The 18,115-nt window shown below is 49.3% G+C and overlaps 2 protein-coding genes across 2 annotated transcripts in view; one reads left to right on the forward strand and one right to left on the reverse strand.

The window, feature by feature from the left end:
- PKD2L1 (polycystin 2 like 1, transient receptor potential cation channel) overlaps nucleotides 1–18,115 on the forward strand; it is a 106,767-nt gene that overhangs the window by 46,247 nt on the left and 42,405 nt on the right. The window lies entirely within an intron of this gene.
- Nucleotides 1,765–17,497, reverse strand: SCD (stearoyl-CoA desaturase). Its single transcript, XM_025880473.2, has 6 exons — nucleotides 17,024–17,497; nucleotides 16,248–16,530; nucleotides 12,278–12,408; nucleotides 10,612–10,817; nucleotides 8,917–9,149; nucleotides 1,765–5,876 (listed from the first exon to the last, which is right to left on the reverse strand). Exons 1-6 carry the CDS (start codon nucleotides 17,048–17,050, stop codon nucleotides 5,677–5,679), a joined length of 1,080 nt encoding a protein of 359 aa, XP_025736258.1. The 5' UTR covers nucleotides 17,051–17,497; the 3' UTR covers nucleotides 1,765–5,676.

An 18,115-nucleotide genomic window follows, 5' to 3' on the forward strand; every position in this document is an offset into this window, starting at 1 on the left:
TAGATTTATTTCTACTTATCTTATTCTTTTTGATGCTATTATAAGTGGAATTCTTTTCTTAATTTCATTTGTGTATTATTCATTGCTAGAAATACAGTTGATTTTTGTGTATTGATCTTGTATTCTGCAACCTTGCTGAATTTGTTAGCTCTAATAGTTTTTTCCATGTGTATTCTTTAGGATTTTTTAATATACAAAATCCTGTCATTTGCATACAGAGATGGATTTACTTCTTCCTTTCCAATCTGGATGCCTTTTCTTTCTTTTCCTGCCCTGGTGGATACTTTTAGGGCCTATCTTGGTTCTTCCTTTAGGGAAGAGGGAGAAAACTGGTGGCCATTTTGTATCAGGAATCTTATTTCTATGCTCTTCTCCATCAGTATCTTAAATTATTTTATCCTTTGTCCCATGGTTAAACCTTAGTTACTAAACAGAGCCTTAACCTCTTTCTACCTCCCCACACAAAACACATCGAGAAGAAGAGTTCATTACCTTGCCCCCTGGGAGCTTATTGTACAACTCACCCTTACAGGGAAGTTCATTAGTATTCCTTTTCTCTCTCAATCTCGAATTCAATTGAACATACTGATCAAGCTCTAAGAGCTCTCCCCTTTCTTTCCTCTTCTGGGAACTTTTGCAGATAGGAATCAGGAAACTGCCACAGGGTGAAATAGCAAATATACAAAATACAGACTGCCTGGAGGAAGCAGAGAAGCAGGTTTAATCAGGACATCCAGGTAGCAGCGAGGAGGAAAGGAAAAGAAAGCAGAGCTTAGTGAGAATAAATTGTTTCAATTGGATGCCAGTTAATGGGAAACAAAGCTGATACTTAGAAGGAAGGGTGCAGTTACAGAGCAATGGAAACAATAGTCCAGCCTGAATATTTTAAACAAAATAGAGGGAAAGGGGTGAGAGGCAGATTCTGGTGAAGAGAATGCCACTCTCCACTCAAGTTATTAAGGTCTGACAAGGCCTCAATGAATATAGACTTGATTTTGCATGCTCAGAATTACTCTGAATCTTGCTTCTCATCCAAGGTGAAGGCAACCTACATTAGCAAGCTAGGGATGCTGGTTCTGGGGAACTCTTAGAAGCCTAGGCATTGTCAGGGTGGCTCCTACTGGAACACAGAGCTCCCTCAAACTGTAAAAAGTCCACATTCTCTTTTCTACATGAGGATTCTCAGCTAAGTGGTAAAGGCTAAAGGCTTTTCCACCTTAAGATCATGGAGCCCTCTTTATTCTGGGAGTTTACAAACCTTCCCTTGGATTGTTTTTCCTTTCTTCCTGCTGCGGTTAATCAGCAATTTCAGGAAGCCACTTAATTCCCAGGAGGGACCACATTTCTTCACATTTCTTTGGATAAATGACCTGGACTGCCCACCCTGGATTGCAAAGTAAAGATGTGCTTGCCCAGAGTGCCTCTCCTGCTGTTCTCTTCCTCTCTGATTCTCTGTCTTGGGTCCATGTGACGTGACACACCAGACACCTGGCATTTCCCCAGGGCCAAAGCGCCAACTGGTGTAAATGTGTTTGACTTCATGGCAGCAGACTCCTGGTTTCCTGCTGCCAAGGCTGCGTTTAACCTAAAGTTACCCTTAGGCAGGGCAGGGCGGGTTACTGGGATATGAGTCAACCAACGTAGCATCGACTTCTTTTTTACTCTTAAAGGTACAGGAATAGGGCATAGACAGTATGGTAGACCATAGAGATAAGTTCCAGGAAACTTTAAATTGCAGCCAAAAATCACCCAGACACAATGCAGTCAGATTCACTTCACTTTTATTATGAACAAACACAACTTCAGATCAGTACAACTAAGCTTCAGAGTTGATATTAATAGAAATTATTCCAAAATTATTCTTAGGTCACAAATAACTACTATCCCACATAAAAGGGGAAAAAAAATCCCACCCAATCAAGGAAAAGGTACCTGTGTATTGTTTCCATGGCAATGAGTCTATGCATTCTCAAATTTTGTCTGGCTAGTTATCCACCACTTAGCCAATGGATTTATTCAATCTTTCAGAGAGAATCGTATCGATTAATGACAGCATCCAGGACGCATGGGTCATGGTGGACACAAGTTCACGGTGGATACTGCTACTTTTTATAAAAATACTCAGGACTTAAAAGAATTCCTCTGCTGAAGGATCCCAAAATGCTTTATAAAAAGCATTAGTCACGCCTCAAAACTGCCCTGTGAGGTAGGTCAGTATTATTATCCCATTTTAACAGAAGGAAAACTGAGGCACATTATAGTTAAGTGACTTGCCCAGGGTCACATAGCAAGTCAGTGGCACAGTGGTAGGAGAGGCCCTGGCCTTAACCACCCACGTAACATGGACATCTTGTTTTCTTTAACCTTTCACGCTGACCCATATGAGCTATACTTACAAAGAATACACTCAGGATACTAGCAAACCAAGGAGAAAAAGTTTCCATTTTAAATGCTACAACCATCTTTTAATCTAAAAAATATTATAAATCAAATACATTCAAATTACTTCCACCCGCCGTCAATGTGGGCACTTAATAAAAACAGCCCTAAGAAAAGTTTCCAAAGTGAAGCCCTGAAGGGAATCCTGCGAATAGCTCTACTGATAATCCTCCAGCCAGACCCCCTTTTCTACCAGCCACTTCTGTAGGGTCTCAGGTGCAAAGGAACTCCACAGAGGGAGTGAGGAGGGAGTGAGAGCAGGCTCATATGCAACACTGATTAGAAAAGATGTAAGGCACCCAAATAAGTTGTCAGCACACCCACAAAGCCAGGACTGTTAGAAATTCAGACTTGAGTTTCTGGATCATTAATGTGTCAACTGAACTCAGCTTTAGAATCTTGAAGAAAGTGTTCTTTACTCGCAGACACCCCTCCACCTCCACATTCTCCTGTACGGAGGGGCCCTCGGGCTGAGGACCCTGTCCAGACTTGTGTAGGGTCATGGTATGGGTCAGATCCCTGGGACATGATTAGAATAGAAAGATAAACTTGTTTTTGGTCCAAAATTATAAAGCAGGCATCTGATAACCTGTGGAATTAAAACCACCCAACAGGCATTTCCAAGGGATAAGTCCACAAGTCAGCAGATCTGAACTACAGTGATCTTCCATTAGAGTCTTTTCTACTGAGAGAAACAGCTTAAAAGATGAGGATGCCTTTAGTCCAGGGAACCCCTGTAGCCTCTGCCTATTCAATTAATACAGGAAGAAAGGCCCTCTTCCCTTCCACTATTAGGGCTCAACAGTGCCCAGAACATTTGGCATTGTACATTTCCAATCTTTCATAGAGTAAAGCCAGGCTTTTGCATTGATGACTGAGGTACAGAGATAGGGGTAGTCCAAGGTTCTCAAAATACTGACGCTTTCTTCAGACCTCTTCTACACTACCGTGTGCCCTAGGCTCTGTGGTGGGGAATGCTGGTTAGTTTGCTGCACAGAGATGCTGTTCAGTGAAGTTCATGGCATCTCAGATCCCAAGTCTGGGCTTTGCAATACACCCTGGCTCCAGGGAACAGGGCCTCCTTTTGCGTGAGGCACTTTGGAACTTTCCTTTGCTTCTTGTGCTTCCCAGTGAAGACTAGGCTCCCTCCTACTCCTACAAGCATTGCACTGTCCACTGAGAGCACGGACTCAGGCTGGGCAGGCATACCAAGCAAGCAGGGGGCATCTAGCATGCTCTCATGTTCTGATCCAGACAGAGGAGGCTAAAAACAAACCCTTTTTTTTGCTCCGTGGCTGGCTCACTGGCACAACACAAGCCTTTGGCCTGGCTGTGCCTCATGAGAGACAGTGCCTGAGCCAGGGATGTTTCTAATAAGGTTTGCCAGCCTCCTCTTGAGTCATCAGTGTGGAGGGGAGCACAGGGGTGTAAGTGGAGAGACTCTGGAGGCCAAGTGAAAGTGGCAGCCTACTCATCTTTATAAAGAGAAACAGTGGTTCAGTGACCCTGAGCATTCTGTCTGCAGGAGAGGGAGCCGCTGGTGAGCCATAACCATCACTGCGTCTGAATACATACAAAGGAGGCTTCCTGTCCGGAGAAAGAAGAAAACATCAGGCAGGAGATAGAACCGGTAGGAGAAAATGGACAGATAGGGTAGAGCTAGGAATCAAAACCCACAGTAGTTAAGAGAGTCCTACCTCGCCCCCCAGGCGGTCCTATACTTTACGCTAAAAGTTAACTGAGAAGGAATGGGAGAAATGGTTCAGCACTGCGGGGAGAAGCCTTCTGGTTTGTCCTCATTCCAAGGAGAAACCGGAATTCATGAATGAACCTAACATTGAACTTGTTTGGATAACCGGCTTCCAAATCAGGACACCCAGAGACTTACTCAGTAGTAACCTTCTGAATCCCCTGGCAATGTGTTCTCAGAGCCCTTCTTGTGTTTATCTCTTAGGAACTGCCAACAGATCCGGCCCTGAACCTCTCCATCTCCTGTCCAGCAGTGAGAGGAAAGTAGACAACCCACCTAATTTCTCCTCTTCTTCAAGCAGCCCTCTTTCAGAGGGAAATACCCCAAGTGAATTACTTTAATGTTCCAAGCAGACTGTGTATGTATGTGTATTTTTATGTTGGACCCAACTCCACCTCTTAAAACCCTTCCTTTTTTGGAGGACCACTATGCTCACCACTATGCCACAAACACATTCCTTTTTTGGGTGTCTGGAAATGCTTCAGCCACCTTATTACCATGATGGGAGCCAACTAATAGCCCGAAGATGGCAGAGTAGAAAGACGAAAGAATTTTGATGATCCCATGATCTGCTAGATTTGCCAATTCTGGAAACAACCAACCTCAAGATTTCTTGTCATAAGGAATAAGAAATCTTCCTGTTATTAAAGAAAAAAAAAAATCCTTCTCCAGCAGAGACCACTTTTACTACAAACCTAATGCTTCTTCTTTATCCCAACCTAAACTACATTTGGGACATTGAGATCTGCTTTTGTGTTCTAGCATTGCCAGGCTCTGTGGCCATTCCCTAGTCAGAGTCAGGAGAGAAAGGAGGCATGCTGCCTGGTGGGGCTCCAAGTCCTCACTAGGCAAGCAACTGTGTGTCCAATCACAGCAGGAGCCTCTTGCCCTGTTTCCCACCTCACCCCATCTTTACTTCTCAATCATACCATGCACGCTAACTCTCTCCCCTGGCAGTTTACCTGCTTTAGAAGCTTTGTGCCAAATAAAGTTATTTTCTATTCCAACTCGCAAAAGCCTGAGCTGAAGATAATTAACAGGGGCCTTCCCAGAAGGTATGTTCTCATACCTCTAGCATGAGCCACCCACCCTAAAACTCAGGACAGCTCAAGGAAAGAGTTATGTGGGACAAAGACCACTAATTTTGGACTATAGAAAGGTGGTCTAGGCTTTGGAAGCTGGACACCCACCCATGAACGACCAGCTGCTTGCCTGGGAGGCAATGAGCGAGGAGAGAAAGGAAGGTGATATGGACAAAGCAAAGAAAAGGACAATGGACTAGAAGAGAGAGAAGAGAAGAAATAAGAACCTCAGCTTAGCGTCATGAAGGCAGAGTTGCTGGCTTTCAATTTTAAAAGAATACTGTACTGGAAAGGGTTAACATCATCATCTTTAGCATCCTGGTAGCATTATTCAGTAGTTAATAAACAGAACATTAAACCTCTGCCCGGCTGGCTTTTGGAAAAGGAACCCAAGGGACCCCAAACTCAGCCACTCTTGGAGCTTCCGTCTCCAGTTCTTTTAATCCTGGCCAAGACGACAGCCTTGGATACTTTCTTCCGGTCGTAAGCCAGCCCGAGGGCAGCCATGCAATCGATAAAGAAGGTGGTGAAGTTGATGTGCCAGCGGTACTCACTGGCAGAGTAGTCATAGGGGAAGGAGTGGTGGTAGTTGTGGAAGCCCTCCCCTGGAACAAAAGCAAGGACAAGGGTTATGGAGCCGTCTCTGCACGCTGGGGACCTAGCGCACGACCTCAAACCTAGCAGAAACTTGCTGCTGTTGAATAAAGGAGCGAATCCAGTCTCTTCGACTCTGAACCAGATTGATGGCCTTGGAGGCATCTTTTTTTTTTTTTTAAAGACTTTATTTATTTATTTGATAGAGAGATAGAGAGCACAAGTAGGCAGAGGGAGAGGGAGAAGCAGGCTCTCCACTGAGCAGGGAGCCGGACGTGGGGCTGGATCCGAGGACCCTGGGATCATGACCTGAGCCGAAGGCAGACGCTTAACTGACTGAGCCACCCAGGCGCCCCGGCCCTGGAGGCATCTTAAGAAATAACTGGGGAGACCTGGCCACCAAGCCTAGAAAGGAGCCTGTGTCAGAGGAGGACCCGCGATTCCTCCCAGAGGACAGGCCGAGTAGAGAGAGATGGCTCTGGGCTGGGAAGGGATTTCAGGTGGGAAAGTTCCCTAAGTATTGGTCTGAGACGCCACAGGCTCTTGGGGTGCACATGCACGCGTCTGGGTGGGGAGAGGAGAGACTCCCGAATGAAGGACTTCTGCCACACTTTTTACAACGACAAGCCGGGGAGAGCACGCCTCCGCCACCGCACTCGGACCGCCTCCAAGGGGGGCCGGTACTGCCAGAACTGGGCAGTAGTAGCCCAACGTCAGGAGAAAAAGGGCCCAGTGCGGGGTCCCGCGTTTCCTCAACCACTACTGGTTTGGAAGAACTGCTCCAGCTTCTGGTTCTTTGAGCTTCGACCCGAGTGTGTGTGTATGGGAGGGGGGTGGGGAATGCTAATAAAACAAGAATTTCTCTCAGGGAATGAGAATGAAAATGCTCAGATATTCCCTCTAACCTCTGAGGTTCTGAGAGGAGCGGTTCACACTTTGCTGGACTGAGGGAGAAACAAAGACATTCTGGTGTCAGAAGAATTTCAGGAAGAGGTAAAGCTTTGGGAACTCCACAAACAGCGAGTTCTCCAACCCTTGGCAGGACTCTTCTTTTTGGATCATATTCAACAATTAACAATACTGATCCTTCTAAAGCTGGGGGAAAGCTGGGTCAAGAATAGCTAATAAATGAGCATGGTGAGCCCTTTGAAGATAAAAGAACCCCAGGAGAGTAGTAATGATATTAATAACAAGCAAGTGAAGGAAGTCCTACAGAGTAAATGACACCATCCAGGGCAAGTCAAGGTATGTCCTCTCCCTGTGACACCTGATTATTCACAGTGTGAACTGAGTAGGAGGTTGGGATAACCATAAGGCCAAAGGTACTGACAGGAAAGAGGAAGGTCCATGGATGGAAGAAGGACAAGACTTTGCAACTGGGGCAGCAAGATACAGTCCAGGAAAGGCTCAAGGGAGGAGGTCGGCTTTGGCAGGGAGAAAATGAACATGTGACTGCGGGGCAGGCAACTCAAGAAGAAACAGATGGGAATGGCAGAGAAACAAGCTACAGGAGAACAAAGGTGGAGGTGATAAGGGAGGAGGGCAACAGGGAGCAGAGATGAACAGTAACTGAGACAAGGTAAGACGCTGGGCGCCGTTCTGAACTGATGCTCATAAAGAGCCTGGAGTTGGGGAAGCTCACTATAGACCCCGTGGCGGCCCAGGGCGAATCTCATTCCAGAAACTTCTATTTCTGTGAAAATCTCAGACTTACATAGCCGAGGTGACTGATTTCAGACATGGTTCAAAGTAGGAAGAGGTACAATGGTAGAAGGTGAGATGCGTGAAGGTGCGAAAGAGACAGGAAAGAATGCCTTAGTCCAGACAGCAGCGGCGACTGGGGCTGAGAATCTAAAGGGAGATTTTAAAGAGAGAAAGGGAAGGTTCTGCTGTGGCATGCAGAGACGTGGGCACCAGTGAGGCCGCCTAGCTATACCAGATGACTAATGGCACTGGTCACTGGGGAGGGAGAGGCCACAGGTTCTGCTTAAGGAAAATAAATCCCAGGCCTTGATCAAGGTCTATATTTAGTTGAAAACAGTGACAGACAAAGAATGGAGACAGATGGTAGAAGCCTGTTGTCTTAGGCTCTGGCTAGTGGGACAGGAACGATAGAAATCAATTCATGAATAGTCAGCATTAGATCAGTGAGCACACTACCGACTTTACTGGTGGTTCCCTAAGCCACGCTGTGGGGAAGGGCTGCTCCTGGCACAGAATAGAAGCAGAAGAGAGAAAAAGAAAAGACAAAAGAGATAAGACTGATAGGTGGTCATTAAGGGCCATAAACAAGTGCTTTGATGTCCTTCGTATTGGCACCACCAACCAATACGACATGGCATACACTTCAAATGTGGCCTACCTGAATACGGCAAGAAGGGAAAACAGAAGTCGATTGAATTAAATTACAAGGAATTATTCTACCTTTTATATAGCATGTTTATTTCTTTTTTTTATTAAGACTTAAGATTTTTATTTTTATTTTTTTTTTGAGAGAGAGCGAGCAGTGGGGAAGGGCAGAGGGAGAGGGAGAGGGAATCCCAAGCAGACGCTTCAGTGAGCTTGGAGCCCGACCTGGGGCCTGGTCTCACGACCCCAAGATCACAACCAAAGCCGAAACCAAGAGTCGGATGCCTAACCGACTGCACAACCAGGTGCTCCTATATAGCATGTTTAAATATAAAACACTAGGCTGGCGGCCCACTCAGATGATCCTCTTATTCCATTTATGCATTCCCTGCCCCAAGCAAGACTTGCAGTCCAGCCCTAGAGGTGACTGGAAAAAGGAACACCCAAAGGGGTTTATCATACATAGCGTTTGCAAAGGTTCCGGAACCTGAAATCAAATGCACTGCTGTTCTTTACCCTTTTCTTTTTACATAAGACCTATTGCCCAACTCCAGAGAGTTTTCTTATATATTGTCCCTTCGTTTTGTAGTGGAAAACCAGACAGAAAGAAGTCCTAAAACAAGTTAATCTGGTTTTTCTGGCTCCTCGCCTAATGAACCAGCAGACCACTAGAAAGGGTCTTGCTGTGGACTGTGGACTTACCTGCAGCTCCCAGGGAAACCAGGATATTCTCTCGGGGGCTAATGTTCTTGTCATAAGGGCGATATCCGTAGAGGTGGGCAGCACTGTTCACCAGCCACGTGGCATTGAGCACAATGGCATAACGCAAGAAAGTGGCGACGAACAAGCTGTGTATAAAAGTCTCACCCCAGAAATACCAGGGCACAAGGGTGGGCAGGAAGAAGCACATCAGCAGGACGCTGGGTTTGTAGTACCTGCATCGAGAGACCAGACGCCGAGTCAGAGGACAGAGGAGGGCTCTTGGACCCACCTGATTTTCCTCTGCCACTGGTGGGGCTCTCTCTTCCCTTCTCCTTGAGCACTGTGTAGCCGAAGGCAGAGAAAGAGGGGATGGGGTGGGGAAATCTTTTGAGAATGTCCCAGTTTTTAGAAAATGAGGTAGTGAGGGGTTCACTGATTTTTCTAGGATCCCATGGGTAGAAACCGGTGGAGCAAGGATTGGAAGGCTTGTCTCCAGACTCTGAATCCATTGTTCTTTCTGACTATAGCATAATACCATCTTGGTAAAACAGATGAGGTCCAGATTACCAACTCATAAACTGAGTTCTCCTTCCCAGGCTGTTTTTCCATTCTGCCTTTAGGCTCCTTTCTCTTTCCCGTTCATGTTTTTTGCAGAGTCTAGGGTTCGTGCCTTGCCCCCAGGTCCTGCTAGCCACCCCAAAATCGTTCCTTTTCTTCCTTAGAGAGGCACAGGGTGTCCTGGATGCGCGCAAGCCCTCTGGAGGCCCCACGCCATTCTCCACTGTCTCAAATGTAGACCATGCCATTGACATTCCTAGGGAATGGATTTCCTGCTTCTCTGCAGCAGCCAAGTCTTATACTCTTATATCATTAGTATTCCCTGCCTCAAACTTTCCGTTCCTGCTGCTGCTTCCCTCCACGGATCCCCGTTAGCTCCTAACTTGTGGCCCTGCTTCTCACCTCTTTGACTCAATGCTTTTTTTCAACCATTCCGAGAGTGACCTTTCTAAAGCACACCTCCAGTTATGCCACATTCCTGCTCAAAAAACTTGTAATGGTTTCCCACTGCCTATTGAAGTAAATCCTAAATCTGCTTTTAAGGCTCTATAAGAATAGCATCAGCCTCTTTCTGGTCTTACTTTGACCACACCCGACGCTTCAAGCAAAAGGTCTTTGTTGCTGGAACACGCTTTCATGTTCTTTCTGTTTGTACTCTCCCTCCCTACGCACACCTGTGAAAATCTCTATCCATCAGTGGATTCCAAAGCTCCCTTCTTCGTAAACCCTTCCCCGATGTCCCCTACCACACTAGCTCCCTTTCCTTTGTGCCTCTCATTGGTAAAGAAAATATCTTGCCACGTACCATAGTTACTCAGATCCCTGGTTTTCCCTCTGCTTCCCAATAAAGCTACAAACTCCTTGAAGGTAAGGACTGTGGCACATTCGTCTCTTGTATCTGTGACTGTCCTAGGTCAGTAAGTATTTGTTGAATCTAACTGGCTTAATTACGAGAGCTCTGAGAGGAAGAACAATAGTCCACAGCCGTGAGCCTGTGGGCTATTAAATGTTAGGGTTTTAAATTGAATTTGGAACATGAAAACCCAATAAATTTCTCAGCTTAAGTTTATAAGCTCTCGGAGAAAAAAGGGGGTTCCCCAAACACTAGATGCCCCGTTCCGTCATTGCTTCACTCACCTTCTCTGGAACATCACCAGCTTCTCAGCTTTTAGGTCAGACAAGTCTAGCAAAGCACCCTTCTCTTTGACAGCTGGGTGTTTGCGTACAAGCAGCCAACCCACGTGAGAGAAGAAAAAGCCACGCCGGGAGTTGTGAGGATCAGCATCTGTTTCCGAAAACTTGTGGTGGGCACGGTGGTCTCGGGCCCATTCATACACGTCATTCTGGAGGGACAGAGAAGAGGGGTGTAGGCCTGGCGAGAGAGAGAGTCTTAGGGGAATTCCAATGGATAGGCAACTCTAAGAGCCCCTGGCTCTCAGCGCAACCTCAAAAAATACCCAGGAATTGGGGTACCAAAGGAGTCATGCAGTTGCCCCCTCTGCTCCCCCAACTTGCCACTGAAGCTGAAGTGGAAAAGCAATTTAAAGTCCCAGGACACATGAACAGGACTAGCTTCTTGAAGGTTATATGGTGGGCAGAATGGAGACAGACCGTACAGAGTTCAGAGTCTCATTAGAAAAGTACACTGCAATCCTTCAAGCAAGAAAAAATGTTGGAAAAGGTCCTCACGGAATGCCAAACCCCTGGGCATGGAGAACACGAGGCAGGCAGCCTTGCATCCCAGGTCCTGGTTGGTGGGTGAAGCTTCGGGGAGCTCCATTCTGATGCCTTGCATACAGACCATGGCCAGGCATAGAAATCATGATCTTGGCCACATTTCCAAATGATCTCGGGGCTCCTCTGGGATTCTTTTAATACCTTAAAGGATGTGCCAAATCTCTTCCTTTGCCCCACAAAGACAACATCAGGAGCCCTCACGGCATAAAGTGCTATGACCGAGAGGATTATGTGACTGTGGCAAGTACCTGGGACACTGCCACGAAGAAGGGGACCAATTTGGTTTCTTTCCTTTGTCCTCTGGCTCCCAGCTAAGCTCCACACCGCAGGCCATCTTTCGTCCCTTGCTACCCCTTAACAACCAGGAGTTCCCTTCTTCCAATCCCCTGCATTCTGTCTCTGCTATCAACTTTCTGCCTCAACAACCCTCAATATTTGACTTAGCCAGCCTGGCAGCCCAAGATAGGACCATAATGTTGGTCTACCTAACTTCTCAGGGACGCCATTTCCTCATCTGTAAACTGGGGGTCATAGTACCTACCTTCTAAGATTGTGGTGAGGATTTAATGAGGTAATTTATGTCAAGGGCTTAGAATAGTCAGGCACATAGTGCTACAGAAGTATTTGCTCTTAGACCTGAGAACATAGAGTTCAAGAGTCTATGCAACATTAACCTCAATCCCGTTGTGGTGGAATCCTAAGATTTTCACCTAAAATAGTGACTGTATCGTCCAGCGTCTGCCCAGGAAACCAGGGTCAGTTCCTGGCTTATGCACTATGACCCCTTACAATAAAGGACCACAACAGCCAAGACTGCATGACAACAGACGGACCCTAGGATCAAAAAACCATCCCATGACACTGAGACTATTACCTATGTATCTCCCTACTTCCCTTTTCCGGTGTGGACTTAGGGACTGGGGCTGCACTTGAGGTGACCCTAAGGGGAGAGGAAAGTCAAGTGCTGCCCAGGCGTGGCTGCTCTCCAGGAGCTGAGCTTCTCCATTCTGCCGCCGGACCATCAAAAGAGTGGAGAGCAAAGAGCTGAGCAAAGCCAGCTTCTCACCTGGAATGCCACCGTGTTGGCAATGATCAGGAAGACCCTCAGGGGCAGCCGAGCTTTGTAAGTCCGGTGACTCCACAGGCGATGAGCTCCTGCTGTTATGCCCACAGCACTGATCAAATAGCAGAAGAATCCTGCCAGGGGAAGTCAGTGTGGGTAGTCACGATTCGGGGAAGGCATTCACCTGATGCTCTCCCATCTGAGTCTGTGTGTTCTTTAGGCTCTGGGTGAGGATTTGTTTCACCCTGAACTCCAGGGATGCCTTGGTCTCCTCTGTCCCTTCACTTTTACCCCTTGAAAAATACCATCACCGCCCATCCTCTGGAATTAGCTGAGTCTCAGGCACTTGAGAAAGGCCGGGCAGAGAAGAGGGCTCTTACCACCGAGCTAGCTACTTGTCATTCTCCGTCATGAGGGACACTGTCCCCGGGCCTATCTCCTTTGACCTTAGCTAACCTTTTCGAAAGTTTTAAGGACCACAGACTACTCCTGCGAATTTCAGGACCCATAAGCCAGGGTGGTATTAAACTATGTGAAAGCTAGTATGGTCTGAGCACTGACCAATTCCAGGGACCCTGGGCTTTCAGGGACACTCACAGGGTTCTGAACTATGGTTATTTACCAACTAGTATAAAAGCACTCAAATATTCTAGCAGGCAGTACGGTCCTATCAGGAGAAAATCTGCCCTGTACCTAAGTCCTATCTGCACAGTATCTTAAGCTTTGCCAAGGATTTTATCTTCTCTGATTCCTTGAGTACCTTGAATGGGGTTTAACATCCTCACTTTGCAGTTGAAAGTTAAGTGTTTATCTCTGGTCACATGGCTGGTAAGAAATGGAGCCATGGTTTGAAACCAAGTTCTCGGTCAACAAGCATTCTTTGTTCTTGCTGTTCCATCCACCTCCCCAAGATATGCACATGGTTCCTGCGACTCCCCTTTGCCCCGTGCCTTGGTCAGCCCATACTCCCTCTGGCAAGGCTAATTCTAGATAGTGGCGGGATAGCCTCCAAGGTTTCGGTGAAACACCCCAACACTGTCCTGCCTCACCTTTCCTGGAAGGCTGCAGGATCTAATCTCTCAATGATAGAGAGAGATAGTCTCTAACTGGGAAGTGGGTTTCTGGGTATACCCGTCCTCCTCTGTTGGCTCTAGCAGGCAGGGGCAGAGACCTTGGTAGAGCGCTGACTGTTGACAATGTTTCATTCCTAGGGAAGCAGCTGGAAACAATGGATCTTCAGTGGCCACAGAACTTAGTCGCAGTCAGAGACACTGCACATTGTCACAAATTGTCCTGTGTTCTCCAGCCATAGATACCAGTTTCCTAAACAACCCCCCGCCCCCCTCCTCCCCTAACCCTGTCTTCCTCCATGCTCTCCTACCCCTCCTCCAGGATCTGGAGGAGAGCCATGGAGCCAGAGTCTGTCCCAGCAAAAGTTCTACCCATAGTCCCATACTCTGCTCTGGCATTAGGGCCTCAGGTGATTTGCTAGCCTCAGGCCATGTGCTGACTTCTTTCCAGATAGAGTATCTGCCTGCATCTGCACCTGGAAAGTGACAGTTTAGCCACAGCCCACCGAACACCCAGGAGGAAAGAAAATGGCTTTGGGCAGAAAGCAGTAGCACTCAGCTCAGAACAAAGGAAGCCCCTAGGGTTGTTTCATGCCAGAGACGACCCTGGCCAAGTTGACTCAGTGCCTAAGATCCTAGTATTACCGGGGGCATTGGGAAAAGAGCCCATACACTCTGGTGCCTTTTCCTATCAACCTCGAAAGCCTATCTAATAGAAGACCTTAAGCCAGTTGGGAGAGTCACATCTCTATTAATGTCCAAATTGTCGGCCTAAGTAAAGTCTCCTAGTTTTGACTCCAAGAAAGAGACTTGAGAAATTTTACCCCTTGGCCCTCAGTGTTGCCAGAGATCTCTTTTCAGCCTAAGGGCTCTTCTGAGAGGCTCTCAAAATTGCTCAGAGTCATGAGAAATACTGGACTCACAACCAGTTGCTAATTTAACACTGTCCTTAGGGAGAAAACAAGAGAAGGTGAAGCCAAGCTCCTAAACTCTGCAGGTAGACCTCTGACCCTCCCCTCTCCCCCTTGTTCCTGAACATGGACAAGTTCTGATTTCCCTTCATCCAGCTGGTCATTCGGTCAGCTAAGTCATCTACCACATGGCCCTGGAACAGGAAAAAAGGTCACCATCCAGTCCCCCTGGGCCATGTTTCTCTGTCCAAAGGCACAGTACACATCCATGGACAGGGCACCCAAAAGCTAGCAGGTACAGCCTGGGTTTGTGGATTGCCCTCTGCCCCCTGCACCAGCAGCCAAGGGTGAGGAGCGATGAGTGGCAGTCTGGCCAAGCTCTGGGCTTCACAAGGCCTACAGGGCGTCCTGAGGCTGGAAGGGGCTTGCAGGTGACAAAAACTACTTGTGAAGACTCCTCTACTGGGGAGAAGGGGTGGAGACAAGAATCCACAGTCTCCCTGGAGGATTCTTATCCCTGCTCTTGACCTCTCCCGATAGGGCTGAAGTTCTGCTGGCTTCTCGGAGGGGCAGAGAACACACATCCCCCTCCCCTCCCAAATAGAAGAGCTCTTCCTGGTCTGCAGATGAACTGATTTCCAGAGCCTGGCCAGCCCCAGCAATGACACACATATACTCTAAGGAGAACTACCTACCTAATCCTAAAAAAGTACTGTTGTCCCAGTTTGTACCTAGAAAAATTGAGATCCCAAAGAGAGGGGGTCTACCCAGCTGCATTTCTCTGTCTGGGGCACTCAGGACTTCCCCAGACAAAGCTTCAGGGACCAGATCCTACCACTTTTAGACTAAAGAGGTCCTGGGGGAATCAGCTAAAACTTGGCCCACCAGCCCTTCGACACAATTGTTCTCCAAGAGTGCAGCTGTTGGCAAGCACCCCATACCCAAGACGGCGCTGGAACCCCTAATGTGGTTTTCTGGAGGACAATCTTTCCTTTCTCACCGGCCGCAGGGAGGGCCAGTGCGGAGCCCCTAGGACACTGGAGCTCTCTGCTCCCCGCTGCCCTCCCCAAGTCAGGCTTTGCGTGGCGGAGGTGAAAATGCCTGCAAAGCACATGTGTGTGTACAGGGGGCAGGGCCCTGCCATCAGACCATACCCAGGCATCCCTGAAAGAGCTGAGCTAAGGACAGGTCAGGGACAAACTGGGAACTGTCTCCCTCACTGCAGCAGCCTTGAGGCTGGGGCTGCTGAGGGCTCTCTTCTCTGTCCCTGGCAAGGGGCGGGGGGGACTTCATGACATTAGGAGAGAGGGGCTGGAGCAGGCTAGATGGGAAAAGGAAATGCTTCCTTGACCTCATTTCATTCCCAGAACACGTTCATTTGGTGGCACGTATAGCTCCCTGGAGACTTACATGGAGTCACAGAGCAACACATCTGTGTAACCTGGGTTATACAGGAGCCTTCTTGGTCCATCTGTTTAACAAAGGAGGCTGGCTGGGCCAAGGACCAGGGCAAAAGAATTTTGTGGATAACCTCTTCTCTGTTCCTCCCTCTTCCACTAACTCTTGTCCCGAGCAGGTTCCCTTGCTGTGCTATGACTCTGCTCAGCATACCCCCCCCCAGAGCTGCTGCTCTAGTCCCATGTTCCCATGCCTTCCAGGTCATGGCCTTGAATCTTTTGTGGCTGGCAGGGCTGGGACAGGCAGCCAAGCAAATGACTTGAAACAGGGAAAGCTGACTCTCTGGCATAGGTCTACTCATTTCAGGGCCTGCAGCACATGGTCTCAGGATTCCCCGCCCAACATCCACATTGAAGGACCCCCCAATCCCCCCTGGCTCCATTCACAGCCACCATCGTCGGGTCATCAAGAGACATGGCTGGGAAAACCTGGGCCTGGAAGGGCTGTTGCCTCTGCTCTTTGCAAGATCCTACCTTATTGAAGGAGTAGGGAGAACCAGGGGTACTAGGTCGGAAGAACAAGGGAATCTCTTACCCCAGATATAGGTGTAGATCTTGCAGGTGGGAATCAGCACGATCCCACACAGGGCTCCCAAGTGTAGCAGAGACATAAGGATGATGTTTCTCCAAACATACTCAACCTTGGGCTTTGGGCCCTCCGGATCCTTGTAGCTTGGGTCAAAGATGTCATCTTTTATTTCAGGGCGGATGTCTTCTTCCAAGTATAGAGAAGGCTTCTCCAACTTGCCTCCTCCATTCTGCAGAATCCTGGAGGGAGGCGCTGTGATGGTGGTGGTGGTTGTGTAGGAGCTAGAGATCTGGAGGGGAGAGGAAGCAGAGTCAGGAGAGGCGAGGACACGTGCAGTAGCCCCTGCCACTTCACTCTACTCAAGCTGGGGGAATGGTGGCGAACAGACACAGACCCCGTCCCCAAAGCCCGCATTAACTGGGAGCCCGGAACACCCCTGATGGAAGAGAGGCACGGCCCCAGGAACTGTGCAGATAGGTTGTGGAGGGTAGTGGAACCTCAAGGTGAAGGTGCAGTAAAAAGCAGGAGTAAAACACTCCTACCCCTAAGAACGCACAAAGGAAACCCCGCATGCACACAGACATAAAAGTACGACCGGGTTTTTCTTTAAAGCTTAAGAAACAAAAGTTGGGGAACAAAGTCTGCAAATTACAATCCACATTCCCAACAAATTAAAAGCAGTACAACTCGCAAAAGATGGCTAATAGTCCGCGGAGACCGCAACGCTCTCGTCCCCCCAGCGCCTGCGAACCCGCGGTCTGGGGCAACTGCTCAGAGCTCACCTCCTCTTGCAGCAAGTGGGCCGGCATCTGGGCTCTCGGATGCTGGGATCACTCGCCCGCGGCTGAAACGGCACAGCGCAGTTCGGGACAGCCCGCACACACGTAGACTTCGGTTACCGAGCCGGCTTTTGCGCGGTGACCCGCGGCACTGCTCTCGGAGCCTCCTCTGCGAGGTGCGCGCTGGATCGGTGTCGGGCTCCGATCTGCGGTACGTGGATCTACCCAGGCTGGGGATTTAAAGGCTACAGCTGGCCGTGGCTGACCGAGTCCCGTAGTTCCTCAGACCCCTTTTATTCGCTGCCAACAAGGGGCAAAGTGCGCGGAGTTGGCTCACCCTGGGAGACCCGCCTGGGCGGGAGAGGGGAGGAGACAGAGCCAAGGCGTGCTGCGGACTGGAGACGCGCAAACAGGATGCTGCAGACACACCGCGGCTCCGCAGCCGCAGCCCCAGCCCCTTCCCCTGCCCCTAGGGAAATGCTAATGGCCTTCTGTAGAATCTGGCGCGTCATTGGCCGAAGGGAATTTGGTGCCACCTCGTCCAGCCCTTGCCATTGGCTGGGCGCAATCTGCTGTTCCCTCGGCCGCGAGCTACTCGCTCCCCCTCCCCTCTCTTTCTCCTGCTCGGCTCCGCTTCCACCCGCCGCTGGGCCTGTGCCCGGCATCCCGCGGCCTCGGAGGCGCTCGGGAGCCTTCCCTCCGCTCGCGGGAGAGGGCCGGGGCCTGGTGTAGGGGGGTGGGGCGGTGGGGGCGCGGGCACCCGCCCGGGACCGGACCCCCGCACTCGGCGGCGGGACTGGCCCCGCGGAAGTTTCCGCGGCAACAGCGGGGAAGCCCCGGGGCCTGACCTCGGCGCGCGGCTCGCTCCCGCCTTCCCGCTCGCAGGAACGCGTGGGAGGGCAGGCGTGGCTTCAGAGCTGGGGTCGCGAGCCCAGGGGGCCGGCGGGGTCCCGCCTGACAGGGGGCATGAGGGACAGCTCCCCGCGCGGAGCCGGGCGGGGAGCTACTGCAGAACAATGGCCCCGCTCCGCCTACCAGCCCCGCCGCGCTAACCCGAGCCCTACGCGCGAGCGTGTGTGTGTGTGTGTGTGTGTG

Source organism: Callorhinus ursinus, unplaced genomic scaffold (genome assembly GCF_003265705.2).
Source record: "Callorhinus ursinus isolate GAN/ISIS: 27379988/994484 unplaced genomic scaffold, GSC_fseal_2.0 scaffold20, whole genome shotgun sequence".
NCBI lineage: Eukaryota > Metazoa > Chordata > Mammalia > Carnivora > Otariidae > Callorhinus > Callorhinus ursinus.